This window comes from Cyanistes caeruleus, chromosome 6 (assembly GCF_971803275.1).
Source record: "Cyanistes caeruleus chromosome 6, bCyaCae1.hap1.1, whole genome shotgun sequence".
NCBI lineage: Eukaryota > Metazoa > Chordata > Aves > Passeriformes > Paridae > Cyanistes > Cyanistes caeruleus.
This window is the reverse complement of record NC_141706.1, coordinates 23,863,150-23,879,896: the sequence shown is the minus strand read 5'-3', so window position 1 is coordinate 23,879,896 and position 16,747 is coordinate 23,863,150. Positions and strand designations below refer to the sequence as shown.

At 45.7% G+C, this 16,747-nt stretch overlaps 2 protein-coding genes and 1 long non-coding RNA gene across 17 annotated transcripts in view; 2 read left to right on the top strand and 1 right to left on the bottom strand.

Moving 5' to 3' along the window:
* Positions 1-982: 982 nt before the first annotated feature.
* Positions 983-5,144, top strand: LOC111930739 (uncharacterized). Of its 2 annotated transcripts, XR_015288710.1 has the most exons (5): positions 983-1,102; positions 1,706-1,830; positions 1,942-2,064; positions 2,183-2,295; positions 2,384-4,168. It is a non-coding gene; the product is annotated as an uncharacterized LOC111930739 (long non-coding RNA). The 2 variants fall into 2 exon arrangements; XR_015288711.1 differs by lacking the exon at positions 983-1,102 and having other exon boundaries at positions 1,706-1,857; positions 2,384-5,144.
* POLR2L (RNA polymerase II, I and III subunit L) lies at positions 2,908-6,464 on the bottom strand. 2 transcript variants are annotated; one of them, XM_086895720.1, is made up of 3 exons: positions 6,336-6,464; positions 5,977-6,084; positions 2,908-3,363 (listed from the first exon to the last, which is right to left on the bottom strand). In XM_086895720.1, exons 2-3 carry the CDS (start codon positions 6,069-6,071, stop codon positions 3,255-3,257), a joined length of 204 nt encoding a protein of 67 aa, XP_086751846.1. In that variant the 5' UTR covers positions 6,072-6,084; positions 6,336-6,464; the 3' UTR covers positions 2,908-3,254. The 2 variants fall into 2 exon arrangements, with proteins under 2 accessions (XP_086751846.1, XP_086751847.1); XM_086895721.1 differs by having other exon boundaries at positions 6,363-6,395.
* Positions 6,465-6,561: 97 nt separating this feature from the next.
* The window catches only part of TSPAN4 (tetraspanin 4), a 415,828-nt gene continuing 405,642 nt past the window's right edge, over positions 6,562-16,747 (top strand). The window contains exon 1 of one of the 13 annotated variants that reach the window (XM_086895703.1): positions 6,562-6,749. The gene's annotated coding sequence lies outside the window, so the exon portion shown is untranslated. Of the gene's footprint in view, positions 6,750-7,549; positions 9,026-16,747 lie in introns of those variants that run through there. The other 12 variants (XM_086895711.1, XM_086895707.1, XM_086895714.1 and 9 more) reach the window with 12 other exon arrangements.

Genomic DNA, 16,747 nt, shown 5'->3' with positions numbered 1-16,747 from the left:
CCATTTGTCTTCCCGAGAAACTGTGACACCTGATGGGGCCCTGCTCTCCTGGGGGTGGCCAAGCACCTGCCCACTCATGGGAAGCAGTGAATTAATTCCTTGTTTTGCTTTGCTTGTGTGCGCTGCTTTTGCTTTCCCTATTAAACTGCCTTTATCTCCACCTACGAGTTTCCAGCTTTTACCCTTCTGATTCTCTCCCCAGAGAGAACTGTTCCTGCTGCTGGGAAATGATGGAATGGCTGTGTGGGGCTTGGTTGCTGCCTGGGGTTAAACCATCACCTGGGTTAGTAGGAGCCCTGTAACAGACTTGAAAAATTGTAAAGTGAGTAAGTGACTGCAGAGGAGTGGTGGCATTTTTGTATTTTTCAAAAATCTTCCAACTGACAATTCTTCATGTAATTAAGGACTGCATATTCAGTACCATTTATCCTCTTTTTTTTTCCCCCACTGCTGTCTATCTGTTGATTTTGTTAAGGGCTTCTTTTTCTGGTTGAGGGAAAACTGAGGCTTTTTTATTTCTTCTGTGTATACACATCTTTTACATTGTCTTGAAAAAGTGTGGTTGTTGTAAGCATATTTAATGGCTCTTTCCAAAGACATCTGGCAGGTTAGAAAGCAGATCCAATACTCTTATGTTATTAACTGCTGCAGAAGGTAGCACAGGGGAAGTGACAGCAAAAAAGGGAATTACTTTCCTAGTTACCAATGAGCAGGAGTGAAAGATGGGACTTACAGAAATCCATTGAAAATTCCAGACTCTTCCTGTAACAGGATTTAAGCTCTGCTTCTGCTCCTAACCCTCCCAAGGACAAAACCCTTGAGATAACCTTTCACGTGATCACGATAAACTGTTTGCTTTGCCACATTACAGAAATGCCGTTTTTTGGTTAATGCTGCATTTGCAAACTCCTGAGGAAAAGCTGTGATGCATACAGGGTGTCAAGGGCTGCATGAGCTGATATTAATGCCAGCTGTGATTTAGTCTTGCTGCTCAGGTGTTTTTGCGGCTTCTTGGGTAACATCTGTCTGAGGGAGTGATACCAGACTGCCATTGCCTTCCACTTGCGCCCTGGTTTTGAGAATAGTAATGAGAGCAAGCAAGGTGGGTTTTTCTTTTTCCTTTGCATTCTTTGAATGAGGCCTGCTGTGTTTTTGCAAATTGCATTTTCATTATTAAGTATTTAGGAGCCATAACTTTTCATATCAGACAACTTGGCACTCGCTTTGAAAAGAAACATGTTATTCTAAAGCAGAAAATGAGATTAGAAATTTGCTTTTGCAGATAGAACCAAGTCCTGTCAGCTTGTCTAATCCAGTTCCTTGGCAGTGATGCAGGCCAGCTTTCTGCACGGCATTCCTGCACGGCTGCCTCTGCCAGACGTTCCCGTCTGGGCTGCTGCGCTCCCAGTGCGGCTCACGGAGTGAGTGCGGGGCCCGCCGATGGATCTGTGAACAGGCTGGCACCAAGGGCTGTGTCACACCCCACTCTGACAGGGAAAAGCATCCCACACAAGTTCACTTGGGAAAGGTCATCCTCTAGTTCACTCTCTTTTACCAAATAGCCTGAGAGAGAAGTGAAGGGCTTTTTTTGGTTTGTTTTCATAGCGTGTTCAGCTTTCTAATACAGCAGGCATGCAGAACATAAGCTACCCAACCAACTACGAAACAAATGCTAGAATTAACTGCTTAATTCTCTTTGCATTAGGGTAAAGCACAGGTTTTAAGATGTCTTCAGTGAAGAATTGCTGAATATGAGAAACATCTACTACTGCCTTCTAGTAAATTGAAAAGCAAGTTCAACTGTAAAGATTGGTTGGGTGATAGCCAAAGGCAAGCAGCAGTCGTGCATCTTGTTTTGTGAGACAATCTAGTTTTAAGCTTTGTGGGTATAAGTTTGACCCCGTAAGCACATTAAATAATTACTATTTCTGTAAACCCAAGGTTTGTTCAAACCAGATCCTTCGTACTACAGAAAAAAATCCTCAGAGATACTTCTTACCCTGCAGCTGATACACATGTGCCAAAAGTTTAACTGCACCAAGGAGCAACAGACTGCATCCTAAGGTATTACCACCTTTTCCAGCCCATTCTCTACTGGGCTGCTGTAATGATGGACTAATGCTGCATTTGCACAGAATCCCAAACCCACACAGGTGTAGGAATGGGCATCCTTTGCTTTCAGGTAAGATGGGTGTGTCTGCCTGTGCACACACCATGCACAACAAGCATCTTCTGCATGTCTGAGAACAGAGTGAAAATGTGATCCAACTTCCAAGCCGATTGTGCAAGAGGAAGGTGAGACCTCTGCACAGGGCTGGTGCCTGTCTGGGTGTAGGTGACCTTCCCCAGCCCTGCAGCTCCAGCTGCCCTCTCTCCATTCCAGCCCCTCTCCGCTGGGCCGGGCAGTACCGCAGCACACGCGCAGCACAACGTGAAGTCACTGAAATGACAAGCGGTGGAAAGCGTCTGTACCAGCCACAGAGGGGTGCAGGTGCTTGGCAGCAGCAGCACTTTGATCCTGTTCACACCAGCACGCCTCAGTTCTCACATCCAGTGTTCTCCGTGGAGACACTCAGACATGTTTTGCTTAAATGAAGGCACTGCACCATCTGAATCAGTTTTTGTGATACAGCAGCCCCAGTGATTGGTAAGGACTGGGGTAGAGAACACAAGTTGACTTTAATTGCGGTGGGAAGTGTTCCCTGCAAGCTCCAGCAGCTTTCTGGAGCAGTGCCTCACAAATTTACCCACTTCCATGTTGCCGGGACCACAGTTCAGTCCCGTGTTTCCAACCCTTGCTTTCCTAGTGCAGGACACTGAACTGGGTACTCAGCAGTACCTCTAACCTTAAGGTAACCAGCAAGATCCAAACATACACTTTACCTCATCCAGAAACTGTAGGAAGGCTACAAGGGAAAAACCTCCTTTATTTCAACATTTTAATGAAATATAAGTTTTTCTACATGAACAAACATTTGGTTTTACTGGCAGAAGCATCTAGAAGTTCATAACTCCAAACCCAGACTTAAGAAGCTTCCAAACCTTTAATCTCTAAATCTTGGTTAAGTGGACTTCATCATTTTGTTGTTTCCTTGAAAGAGGTTAGTGGCTTGGGGCAGTATCCTATCCAGAAGATAAACATCTCTTGATGGTTGCACTACACCTGGCTTTCATCCTTTACTGCCTGAAGTCCAGTTTCAAGTTTAAATTAGAGATACGTTCCACATGGCTTGCAGCACAGTGCTTTTTCCATCTCATTTCTCCAGGGGTGCATAATTCAAAAGCTTCTCAATCAGATCCACATGGGCGAGGAGCATTCTGCGGCAGCAGTATCTCTTCAAGCCAAGGGCATCCAGGGCATCTCTATTAACGAACAACAATTAAAAAAGATAACGGATGAAGTGAGTCAGAACCACTTGTGTTTCCTAAGCAACACACTGATTACTTTGAGCTCACTCATAGAGGAAAATTTTTTTGCAGTTCAGACAGACAGAAATTCAGCATGTGCTGCTAATGCCCTTTTCCACTTAGTGATGTTGACAGTGTGTTTGCCCACTCTCCAGCTGGCCAGAGCACAGGATTTGCTGCTGAGAAGGGTCCCCAGCTGCCACAGCTTTCAGAGGGCACTGTTTTAACCTGTTTCTGTAAACTGAGGATGATTCTCGCCTATTTCACAAGATAAATTTAAGATCTGAGCCACGCTAAAAAGGTGAGATATACAGAAACTAAAATAACTTGGAACGCAACCTCCCCCACACAGGGATGCTAATTCTGAGGACGGCTACAATCCTTCCCAATTCCCATTAGGGAGAGCACTCAGTTATACAACCTGCCCCCTGCATATGTACAAGTAAGTATGTGCAGACTGGTCAAAAATCAAGTGTTTTACAGTCTTTCCACTGAATTCCTTCAGTGCGACTGTTCCAGATTCTGATGTCTGGGTAGAGGATGTTGAGTCATCCTAGCCTAAACCACTACGTGTATCTCCCATGGCTGTGGCTACCAGACCTCTTAAAGATCCTGATACTACCAAGATCTTTAGCTCCAGCCTATGAACCATGAAGCCAGTCTGATACCCCTTCAGAATGTGACATTCATGAGACATGAGCGATCTCAAGGTCTTTAGACCGATATAATGCAGTGTAATAAAGCATTAGCTCAAAACAAACTTAATTTCATGGAGATTGTAACTCTCCTCTAGGAATAAGCCAGTGGATACTTTTCTAAATATAAATGACTGAAAGAAAGCCTCCGCCTAAGCTGGACCATGGTAAAAGGTTGTTTGGTATCAAGCAGTGCAGTCTAACTGCAGGAGCCAACTTCCAGCGGCTTCTCTGATGTCACTCAGTACTTGCAACAACTGATAGTGCAGCAGGGCTGCTCATTCTAGGACAGCACCTGCAAAACTTGTTTTAGAGAAGTTTAAGAACTGTGGGGCATTTTAAAGAATGTTTATAAATAACATCACATGATGCCTCAATTTTCTGAAATGCTCGAGAACAAAAACATCTGATGATGATCTGTTGATAGGTAAATTTTAGGAGCTATCTGGGAAATTCTGAACTCTCATATGCAGTTATCAGAAATGTAAAATACTAACATTAATCACAATTTCCAAAGTCATACTATATACTTTAAGACAGGTTTAGTTGTACTTGCCATTTCCTCCAGCTTCTGAGTGCTTGTGGAAAAAAAAGCACTTTAAAGGGACAAACAGAAAGGTGTGGGTGTCTTTTTAAATTACTGATTCTTTAGACAAGATTTTCCACTTTGTCCATCCCTTTCTTAAGCCACCATTAACAGAGATTCCTGTACTGCACTGTAAGATATTAACTGTTTGAAATCTGTAAACTCTTACTTCTTACACCATAATTGCATTATTTTGAACAAGCATCCCAGAATCAAGCCAGTGACCACAACAATTGTTTTCAAGTGAGAATTTGTCAATGGCAAAACTCCTATACAAAAGCAGAGAAATAATGAAGATGGGGAAAATATTAAAATGTAATGCCTACAATATAAGTCAGAAGCACTATTAAAAAGGTCCTAGTAAACTAGTATGAGTGAAAAATAATTGACAGCCCATGGTGTTGTAATGCTTTTAACTCCATATATGAAAGAAATAAACTTATCTGTAAAAACTATTAGGATCCCCAACCACTTGAATGCAAACCAAATAATTTTCTTTCTACTTAACATCTACTTTCTACTTCAACATCACTTAAATTTCTAACTTCTTTTTCACTCCTCTGAACTGCAAAAATCCATGGATTTTTTTTTTTGTTTCATACTTAAACTTGATGAAAATGTAAGTATTTCTTTAGTTTTCTTCTCAAAGCTTCTGAACTATTAGCAGAAACTCTGGCTGTGAAAAGGATGTACAGACTTCTTAACACAGAGTTGTCAGGACTATCAGTGGGGTATCCAAAGCAGTTACAACTTCTTTCTCCAGCAAACCAGTACTTAAAAATAAGTTTAGCAACCCCGTGTTAAAATGCTTTAAAAAACCCCAAACAAACGCTAAACACTTCTTACACTTGTCACTTTTTTTCCTTCTTTCCGTTCAAAAAACTGATCACGCTGATGTCAAAGTTGGGTATACGGAAGGTGAAGGGAAGAAACAGCAAATGGGTACAGAGTTATGTATTTGGAAACGTTTTGGGGACAAGGACACACGACTTGGCAACTTCCATACTGCTGCCCTGAAAGATTCAGTGAGGAAACAAGTACTTTGTTGCCTATTACAATTTCTAACCTTTGGTTAAACGATTCAGAATGTACCTTCGGTTTTTAGTCTCTCTACGTCTCTTTCATGACTCCACAACCTCGCTCTTGTGCCTCTGACCCTACCTTGGCAGGGAGGTTGTACGAGATGATCTCCAGAGCTCCCTTCCAACCCCAACAGGTCTGGGATCTTATGCACTGTGTATGTCACCTAAGGCATCGTGAATCGAAGAACACAGCAATAAAACCCACCCTTCCGTGTACTCCGCCTGCAGAAGGCCAAGGTAGGCTTCCCACTTGTTCCCCACTATTTTGCCGCACGTGAAGCACCTGACCGGGATGATCATTTCTGCGCTGTGGCTGCAACGACACAAACACCGCGTCAAACCCCTGCGAAGCGACCGGACACCGCGCTCAGGGCTGCGCTTCCCCGCGACGGCTGTGGGGTGCGGAAGTCGGCCCCGAGGGCTCCTTGGAGGCGAGCGGCTGATCCCAGTCCCAATCCCGATCCCGATCCCAGTCCCGATCCCAATCCCAATCCCAGTCCCAATCCCGATCCCGATCCCGATCCCGATCCCAATCCCAGTCCCGATCCCGATCCCGCCTGGCACCTCCGCGGCCCCGCGAGCGGCTCCCACCGCGCGCCTTCTCCACCGCGGATGGCCGCCGGCCGCCACCACCGCGCCCGGCCGGGGGAAACCGCGCCCCCGCCGGCCGGCCCGACGCGGCGGGCGGCCGGGTTGAGCGGCCCTACTCCCCCCTGTGGTACTGGATGGTAGCGGCCCGCGGTACGGCGTCCCCGGCGGCCCAAGAGAGGGCGCGCGCGCGCGCGCGCGCGGGGGGGACGGGCTCGCGGCGGCGCTGGGCGCGCGGCGCGGTGAGTGGCAGCCGGGGCGCCCCGAGCGCTGAGCGGCGGCACCGCGACCGCCCCCGCGCCGCCTCCTCCCGCCGCGCCCGGGCGGGCACTTGTTGCATTGCGAGAGGGCTTCGGCGGCGGGCGGACTTGTCATCCCGTCCTGGCTGAGGTACCGCAGCGGGAAGCGCAACTGGTGGCTGCGGCGCGGCAGCCGCCCGCCCGGTCCGGCGGAGGGGTGAAGGGTGGGCATCCCGGCGGGCAGGGCTGAGGGGTGAGCCGGGGTGCCCCTCGGCAGCCCCGCGCTCCGCGGGCAGGAGCGCCGGCGCGGTGTGTCCTTCGCTCCCCCGGGGCAGGGGAACGGGGGGCGGTGGGAGCCGCCGCTGTCGCCGTGTCGCGCCCCTGTCAGCGCAGCCTCGCCGCGTCGCTCGGGGCTGTTTGCCCGCGGTTCGGCGGCTCCCTCGGCGGGAGGCGGCGGCACAGCCCGGCGCGCAGCCCGCTCCCGGCGCCGCGGGGCTGTTCCGCGGCTCCGCACAGCCCGGACAGGCGATGTCTCGCTGGTGGCACTCGCCCTCCAGCCCCGGCCGAGTTGCGGGCGCTGCGGTGGCTGCGGGTTTGCCGGGAGTTTCCAAACTCCGAGGCCGGCTGGGATGCGGCGCCGTCCCGTTAACTCGCGATGCCGCTCCGCCCTGCCGTGACCTGTGCTTGGCCCGGCTCCCGGAGGTGTGCGCTGTCCCCGGGCACCGCCTGCTGTCGCGGCGGTGCCCGCACCCAGGGGAGCCTTTCGGCGGGGCCCGGGGCCGCTCCCCCGGCTCGGGGGGCAACCTGCGGCGGGCAGCGCGGCCGGTCCCGCTGGGCACCCGCGCCGGGGAGGTCTGCTGACAGAGGATAATGCATCTTGAAACTGCTTTACTCGTATTTCATTAATCTAAGGATTGGGGAAGCATTAGGCACGGGCTGTGTGTGCTTAGCAAAGGGGGAAGCGTGCTGTGATGGGCACAAACTTTGGGGACAGGCAACGCTGTTCTGGAGACTCTGGGATGAGGCATTACTCTGTCAGTCCTTATTGCTCTCTCGTTTCAGCGTTAGCGTTATGCTAATTGTCCTTGGGAGAGCAAAAATTCTCCTAAAGTGTTGTTATTTTCCTGCTAAAGTATCTGTGAGTTGGTTGATACGGTGCAGAGCGCAGAGCCATTAATGTCAGGCATATAAATAATTGTGTCTTAATGCACAGCTTATGTTAATACGTCTTTCGTGACTATTTTTTGAACGACTGGATTATTGACCCTCTGCACAGAAATGCCAGACCTAACATGAACTGCAAAAGAGCAAATAGTTTTGTTTTAATAAATAAGGGCTTGAGGTTGAAAGCATTTTTACGGTTCTATTGCTAGTGAAAAGACAGTAATTTTTGCAGTCCCAGGAATAATTATGCGCAGTTGTGAATGGAGCGAATTGACTTGGCATGGAGTGTAGACGAACCTCCTGCGATCTCTAGATTATGATCATTATTGTTATTGTAGGCCAGTGGGAGCCAAACTGTGTCTTTCCTTCTTATCCTTTGATTTCTTTCTTTTTTTGGTGGCTGGAGGGGGTGGGGAGTTGAGAATTTGAAGATTGTGCTTTGATGCATTTTCAGCACCAGGGCTCCAAAGTAATTTTCTTACTGAGCTGTGTGGTAAAAGGCATTTGTGTTTGGAGATGGAAATTTGCAATTGAGAGTGAGAAAGAGGGGCTGGAGCTGGGCTTCATAGGTAAGCCACATCATTAGATATAGGTTAGCATTTTCTAGCTGCCTTGTAGAAATGTGATTGCTTATTTCTTAAAAACAAAACTGAACTTTAACTTTTGGACCTAGTTCACATATCTGACTTTGCTTAGCATCTTTTTTTCAAAGAAAAAATGTACTTGGCTTGCTCAAACACCATTACTTTAACTTCCTCATGTCTTTTCTGGGTAACCTGCTTTGGCTGGGTGATGGACCTCATGAACTAATAGATCTTTCATGGCTGTACCTGCTTTGATCCTAGAAATTGTAAAGATTTTTATGAACTACGACCTGGAGAGACTGCTACATACCGAAAACATTCTCTGCTTAATCTGACCGTTTGCCAAACTGCAGAAGTCTGTTTAGAAGAGCTGAGGGGGAATGTGCACACATGTGACTATTTGGGAATTAATCAGTGTTTTATGGGCTGTAGCTCACACTGATTAGGAGGACTGCAGCTTGAGCATTTGTGGTGTTGCCAGCTTTCCACTCTTGTTCAGGTGAGCTGGGTACTGATGACACTCAGCTGTTAGCATTTAGTGAAATCTGATCTCTTCAACCATCCTTTTGAAGAGGCCTTAAAGAATTCAAGAATTGGGTCTCTTTAAGCATCCTTTAAAGAAGAATTGCAAGAAGTGAAATCTCAGCTCCTAGAGCTAGAAGTGCAACTCTTTCTCACAGTAAGTTCTTACCACATTTCTGGTCTCTTGCCACCTTCAATAAGCAGCAGTCCTCAAACTGCTGATTCTTTGGGCCTTCAGGCAGCCTGCTGGTCAGAAAGCCCACTGGAGCCCTCATCAGCATTAAGCAGAAGAGGCTGCCCTAGAATTAATTGAGTTGAAGAAAGCTTGAGAACTGTGGGCTGCTTTCTTGATGTGCAGCTGGAGCAGCTTCTGTCACGTGTGGATTTGTTGTGAGGCAGTGCAGATAATACACCCGCCTTCTTCCTGTGATCTGAACAGCTTCTGAAAGCTGACAGTGTTCTGACCCTCTGTCACTGTTGTGATGATGCTCCTTGGCATTTTTTGGTGGATTTAGATCTATAAAATGCAGCTAGGCATCACTGATCCATGGCATTGTAAGTGATGTGTACTGAAATCCTAGGCTGGTGATTAAGGAGTAGACCATGCTTCCTGTTCTCCCATCCACAAAACATAAGGGAAAATATTGCTGCTTGTTTAAAAAACAAACAGAAATGAAGTCAGTTAAGTGACCTGACTCATTGAACTACTCCTAAAATACTTCTGTAGCTAGAGTGGCCATATGACCTCCTGCAGCTCATTCTGGCAGATTGCGTCTTTTCTGACCTTGTCTCTGTAATTAGGGCTGGAGGAAAGACTTGTGAGATCTCTGCACTTGCACTGGTAGCTGAGAAACTGGTAGCTAAAAGGTATTTTTTATTTTGGTGGCTGCAGTAGGTCAGGTTTAGGTGTGCACCCTCACGAGCCTGTAAAATTTTGACCTCTCACCACTTGCACCTCCTGTCGTTGTTCCCCTTCTTCTGACTTTGCTTATTCTGTGTACGTGTAAATAATGACCAGAACTGAAGATGTGGATCCTTTAAGATCTGACTTGCCAGTTGTATTCAAGGGTAGTGAATTGTTATTTAAATACGGGACTTTTTAGGAGAACTTTTCGGTGAAGGATTGTTTTAGTACTATTGATCATGATGCAGACTTTTGTAAAGCTGTGGGTAGCTCTGTTGGCCCTGCTTGGAGTTAAAAGCTCTCTTCCCTGTTGCTCCCTGTGGTCATTTAGAGAAAGAATGTGAACAATTTTCTCTCCATCTCCAACTAACACTCAGAATGCTGTGCACAATGGCAAAAGTACCATATTCAATGTTTTATTCCTCAGATCCCAACGAGGCCAGAGAGGGAAGACTCATAAGAAGAAGAGATGCACATGAATTGTGCATTGAGCAGTTAAATAGGACATTAGTCAGGAACTGAAATGTGACATGGAAAGTTTAACGTATATAAATAATTTACATAGCAGCAGAGTCAGAGCAAGAGGGAAGGATACAAAGACAAACAAACATGCAGGATGAAGCTTGGCTGTTATTTTTCCAGGCACATTTTCCAGTCCAAGCTTGCTAAATCCTGAAGACATACTCTTGGGCTTTCTCTAGTCCTGGTTAACTACTCTGAAGTGTGTCATTCATACTGTTCCACAAAAGGTGAAGGAAAGTGGCTCCCTCTGGAGCTACCTAGGGTGTCTTTGGAAGTCTTCCTTTCTGCTCTATAGCATGAAGGCTTGAAGACAGAATATAGATTCGTTTTCCCCTTGAGTTTTGTTTTGTATTTTTTTAGCGAGTGACTTTTTTTCCCTCAGCCCCACAGTGCAATTGGGTGTAGTGGTGTGAAGGTAGGGAGTGGAGAAGGCCAAGGAGAAGAGGCAGGGATGATGGAAGCAGGAAAGATTTGTCTGCTGTGTAGAGCTTTGTGTTGTTAGTTGCCCCACACACTGTTTAAGAGCTGCTCAGGCCCCTGGATTTAGCAAAACAAATACTGAAGCTGCTAAGCAAGGAGAAATGAGGAGAAATCTCTCTAAGCTGGGGATGTGACTGCAGCTCTAGTGTAATACCATACAAGCCTGATGCTGCTGATTTCATTAAAAGCAGCATTCAGGGCCTCAAAGCAGGTTTTAATACTTGCTATATGTTTTTTTAAATATGCTGACCTTATCTGGTAAGCCTGTAATATTTGTTGCAATGAAGAACAGCTGCTGCATAAATACATATATCAGTTGCCAATTCTCTAAGCTGTGCTGAGACTGTGACTTGTTTGAAGCGGGGTTGCTATTAAAAGGCAGGTGGCAAGATGTTTATTTTGCACCTTGTTAATTGCTTGTTTTTCCTGCTGTAATTGGCTTCCTAATGGGGGCAGAATGCACTTGGTTTTGCACACAAAGCTTCATTATTGACAACTGATGGAAAGGATTCAGAGGGTGGGATTTAAATGAAATATATATATATATTGAGTAACAGATGTCTCTGCTAAATAGAGTATTTGAGGAAGTCCTGTAGATGCATCCAAAAATGCAAATGTTTTCCCATAAAATTATTTAAGACGTTCTTGTGTTAGGTGTAAAGATTGCTGCCTATTACTTGAGAAGGGGGTAGAGATGTTGTTATTCATGTTATTTTTGTGGGGCAGAGATTTTGTTCTGCTTCACTGGACAGGAGTCAGGATGCTGGGATGGTGCTCTCTGCTTGGGACTCCTGGCATCCAGGTGTTCATGAAGATATCTTTGAGGATCTCTGGGGCATGTTTGGAGATTGCTCCTGCCAACAGACTGGGAGAGATGGTGAGCAGTGGTGGAATTCTGTAACTTCCTAAGATTTACGAAGCCATCCCTGCCTCATGTTCAAGAGCTGTTCCTCTGGGCCCTTGGAGGCAGGACATGGCTATGGAGAAGCATAGCTGGACCATCCATGATCCTGGCTGTGCTTACAAGTGAGAGCTGAAGTGGTGTTCTGGCTAGGGGTGGATGGTCCACAAAGACAGTTTTTATTTCAATAATGACTTGTATTTTTAATGTGGTCTAGGAGAGTGGTCTGAGAGCCATCAGGATGGTCATCCTGATCAGGATGGCGACCCTGGGACATCATTGTGTCTGAAGCCATGAACATATTTTTGTGCTGTTCAGTTTAGTATGCTCTTGTACTTGTAGAGATTGCTGCAGGTGAAAGGTAAGTGTACTTGTATATGTGTGTGTATATATGCACGTGTAGATAAAATTAATAATGAAAGGGTAAGATGTGTCTTCATGGAAGTGAAGCCCTCCTGTCCCCTCCTTTTTTTTTTTTTTTTTAAAGCACTGTGATGGGATTGAAAAACAGATGTGTCTATTCCCTGCTTTTCTGCTTCCTCAGATGCAAGTTTAAAATTTAACTAGTTTAAAACTGGATTTATCTGTCATGTTTCTTCTTAGTAAGGTGACTTCAAGGCAAAACTATTGCCAGTCTTAGACTGACATATTTTATAAGAAAAAGTCTTTATTACATGAATATATCACAGCCTAATTGACTGTTTCATGTCGGAGGGGGAGAGTAATATCCTGAGGCAGCATTTTAATCAGAAAGATCACAAGACTGCCCATCAGCTCTACTCTTCCATGTAAGTGTCTTCAGATGACAAAATAATCCCTTTCTTGGGATAGTGCATTTAATTTCTGCAGAATCTTTTTTTCCCCAGAGTGAAGAATGGACTGTGTAGTTGAGGTGAGCGCAGGACTTGTCAATTATTAATCCTTGAAGGGGAAAGCCCCAAGGTGGTGTTCTTCCGTGGTGAGAGGACTGTGTATTTCCACTGAGCTCATGGATGTGCTTTTGTCTCTGCTGTGCTTTCCTGCCTTTGGCTGGGAACCCTTTTCTTTGGGTGAATACACAGGCCCCCTCCCATCAGGGTTTATCTTTAAAGTCACTGTAGGAAGCCGTCCCTCTTGTAGTATGAGTTTCTGAACTCCAATGAAAAGGAATGGGGGGGAGATGTTCTAACTTATTTTTAAGTCTTATCTCTGAAGTTCTCATAAGTGGTGATGGATGTATTTGGAGCACAGGATTAAAGAGCAGGCTCTGCTGAAGGCTATCCTTTGGGCCTTTGGGGGACATTTATGTCTGTATTTGAACTTGGTGTTCAGACTTTTTCTTCCATTTGTCTTCTGGCCAGTCTTGCATCTTTCAAGCCTTCATGGGAGTGGGAATAGAAAGTGATTGCTGTAAGTAGGAGCAAAGATCCATCTTGCTGAGTACCTTATCTCTTGACAGTGGCCAGTAGTGGCTGCTTAAGGAAGCAGATAAACTTAAAGCAAGTGTGCAGTAGTAATGAAGTGGGATGCTTGCATTTTATGTCAGTCTGTGTCCATAATCTTGTTTTAGAACTGGGCAAATAGGGAAGAAAATATATTTCTTCTGATTAAAGCAACTTCTTCAGCTTGGGCATGTCAGCCTGTTGTGTCCAGATTAAGGTGCTAGATGAAAGCTGGATGTCTTAAACCATTTTTGAAGCTGCCTCTGCTATGCGCTGTATTCTGGTGAAAGACAGCTGTTTCTAGAAAAGTCCCTGGTAGTGTGCGGAGCCTGAGACCTCCCAGTATATGGGCCTTCCAGCATGGATGTGGGGAGGAGGACAGACTTGATGCATTGGGTACGATGTTATCACTCAGCAGAGTGGGCTGCTGTGCACCTATCATAGTGCCATCCACAGGGAATCCTCCATTGCTTTGTTTATTGAGCTGCTGTTTTTAAAATTAAAAACAGCCAAATGTTTCATAAAATATTAAGAGACACTGCTTTACTGCCTCTCATCAGATTAAATATGTCACTTTCTGTGTCCTTAGGGTGATGAAGCCCATCAGCTTGGTTGTTCTCTCACCTTAAGCATACATTAAGGTGACATGCTTCATCTCACAAGGGATGCTGAAGCTATCACACTGCAGGACTGGGAACTGTAGGGGTCCTGCACTTTAGCTGTGGATTCTCAAATGAAATTTTGCAGAAGTAATACAGTTTGCTTTGTACGAGTGAATTCCTTTTTGTTAGGGAAGTGCTTTTTTGAGCAAAAATATTGAGGTAATACAGTGGTAGACACATGCACAGTGACTGCGCTGCAGGAAAGAAAGAAATTGCGGCATGTTTTATATGAAAGACCCAAGAACTGTTGTGTTTCAATGGGTAAAGGAGAGAGGCCTCTACATTCCTCAAACACTTTTTATGAATATGGATTTTGAAGTTGTTTTGCTTGCAGGTGAATTTCCTTTTTATTCAAGAGCCAGTTCTAGCATTTTCATCATAACACAGCGGTGCTGGTATAGCAGAGCATTGGGAAGCTGTGGGGTGTGGTAGCCCCAGGACTGAGGGAGGATCTCCAACTTGCTGCAGAGAAGCCCTGAGGGCTGCACAGTGGTGGAGCACAGTGTGGTGGAGCTGGGTTGGAGCCATGGGGGGCTTGCTTTCACTGAGTTTTCCATCATCTCCCACTTCTACCCAGCAGCTCAGCACTTTCTGGCTCTCGTATAGTGTTTGGGAATGCAGCACCACTACCAGATTAAATAGTCTAGAAGTTCAGATAAATTCAGCATACAAGACCAGCTTGACTTCTGAATTTCCTGGGTTTGGGTTGCGATGCCTCTTTAAACTCAGCCAGTCATGGCACACGTGGTGTGGTTACTCTGGCGTTCCCACTGTGTGCAGCAAAATCACACCCGTGTGCACATCAGGGAGCACTTACTCAGGAGCCTGCTCTGAAGGGCAGCAGCTCCTTTGTCTGATCTGATAGCACTGCTGCTGCTTTGCTTGGTCGTGGTGTGAGGGAATAATAAAGTACAGCCTTCAATCATAAGACCTGATCAGAGGGGGTTGTCTGTGGTGATTGATAAATCCTCCTGGAACAACAGGCTGCTTGAGCTGTGCCCAGGGACTGCTGGGTTTGGTTGGGGTTTTGCATTAATTTTTGGACTAAATAAAAAGAACTATGAGATTAAGGTTGCAGTTTTTTTTGCAGCTTTCCTTCAAACCTAAAAATCCAGCCTGATCTAAAAGGGTACTTTGTATGTCTCTGCTCTCCCCAAAACTATCTGTAGAGCACTTTTCCTCTTCCCTTTTAGGATATCCTGAGTATTTTGGGTCCCCCCAAATTATTTTGATTCCTTAAGTTTGCTGTCTTCAAAATAGGCATAAAAGAAGGCATCTTTGCATGTTTCACCCTTGTATCCACCTGGCCTGATGAGTGATATGCTGAGAGCATGGACATGAGTTCTTTACCCTGGGATGTCCCCCCAGCCACGGCTTTCTCCTAAAAGCCCCCTCTGTGACCTTGTCAAGGTGCTTTGCTTCTTTTCTTGATTCATCAACGTTTGCCATTCTCAGTAGGGAAAAAATTAAAAAGCTTCATATTAAGAAAGTGCCTGTATCCTGTGAAAGATAGCTTTTTCTTTTGGTACTGAGAAGCCTTGGAAGATGAACGTGTGTATAAATTCTGTTTAGCTCTGTAAAAACTGAGTTGTGCAGCACTTTATCTGCAGTGTGGGTGAATCTTAGCCATGGGCAGTGTCACACAAAGAATCCCACCTGTCTGCAATGGGGCCAGAGCCCCAACCAAACACAAGAGGTGTGTTTGCATTTCTGCAAAGGAGAGGTGTTTTTCTGCTTCTCTGTTGAGTAACATCCACAGTGTGTGGTCAGTTTAAAGCAGAAGTGATTTGCCTTCTTAAAACACTTGCTGAACAAATACATTTTTCCTTCTGTTCTGCAAAACAAAATGGTATGTGGATGAAAGAATGGCTTTTCCCCCAGCACATGTGCAGCCACTTTATGGATCGAAGAACAGCATTTGGAGCACAGAAGAGCTGTTGCTGCTGTAGAGAAGTGCCAGCATGGTGCCCTATTTCCAGCATTCTTAACTTCAGTCGTGGTGGTAGTGGGCTGGAGCTGTGCTGCAGCAGCTTTGCTTGTACTGCTACTGTTTTGTGGGCATTCTGCCTTTGTCACGGAATCAGGACATCTGGAGGAAAGGGATTCTGGGATGACTAGGACTTCTTTGTCACACACAAGAGAATTTCTTACTCGGGGAATGGATAATATAATGCCTTTATAGCAGAAAGCAAGAATTTCCCAGTACATCCTGGTCCCCTGCTAGAGGTGAGGACACAGAGTTACGCTCAGAAGTAGAAGAGAAGCTTTCTTCATCTAGATGCGGTGTTAGGCTTTCTAAAATTTGTCTGTGATCTCTTACTGTTCTATTGAGGTTTTACATTTCTTTGCTTTCTCTGACAGTAAATGACCATTTCATTTTGGCAGTGCCCTACAGTTCAAATTACAGTTGGGGCCAGTTTATTGCGGATCTGTTTAGCATCAGTTTTATTGCTTGCCTGCATTCCTGCTCTGCTGTGGGATGTCATTGCAGTGCTTTTTGGGTATCCTCTTTTTGCTGTCACTGGCCTGACTCCTAGGGCTTGAAAAACTATTTGAGGATTCCTCTGGGAACCTAAGGGCCTTATTGGAAAGAAGTCAAATTCTCATAAGTTCCTGAGAAAGCTGTCATAAGCCTTGTGGCTGCTGGGTTATTGCCAAAGCCTTAATTCATGGGACACACAATGAGCCGTTGCTAGACAATATTGGTTTCAGGTTCTTTTGTACTGTATTACGAAAGGAGAACCAGTTCTGGGCCATTGTTTTAGCCAGTGTAAGAACACACAAGATTTTCTGTAAGGAAGTATTTACAGTTTATTAAGCATTGTTTTCTGCCTTTTTTCTTTCCCTTGCTAGAATTCTTCCTCTGCGCACCCAATTCACCTCTGCAAGTTTCAGTCCTAGCAAGGACTCATCCAAAGTCAGACTGCTTTTGCACTCTGTGGCTTTTGGCAATGGAAACCCCAATGACCCCAATGAATGGGAATCATTC

What these genes read in the sequence shown, in the direction of transcription:
- POLR2L (XM_086895720.1), bottom strand. Translation starts at nt 6,071, where the DNA reads ATGATCATCCCGGTCAGGTGCTTCACGTGCGGCAAAATAGTGGGGAAC. An exon ending in CAGGCGGAGTACACGGAAGG is followed by an intron (nt 3,364 to 5,976) that starts GTGGGTTTTATT and finishes GTTCGTTAATAG; the next exon opens with AGATGCCCTGGATGCCCTTG.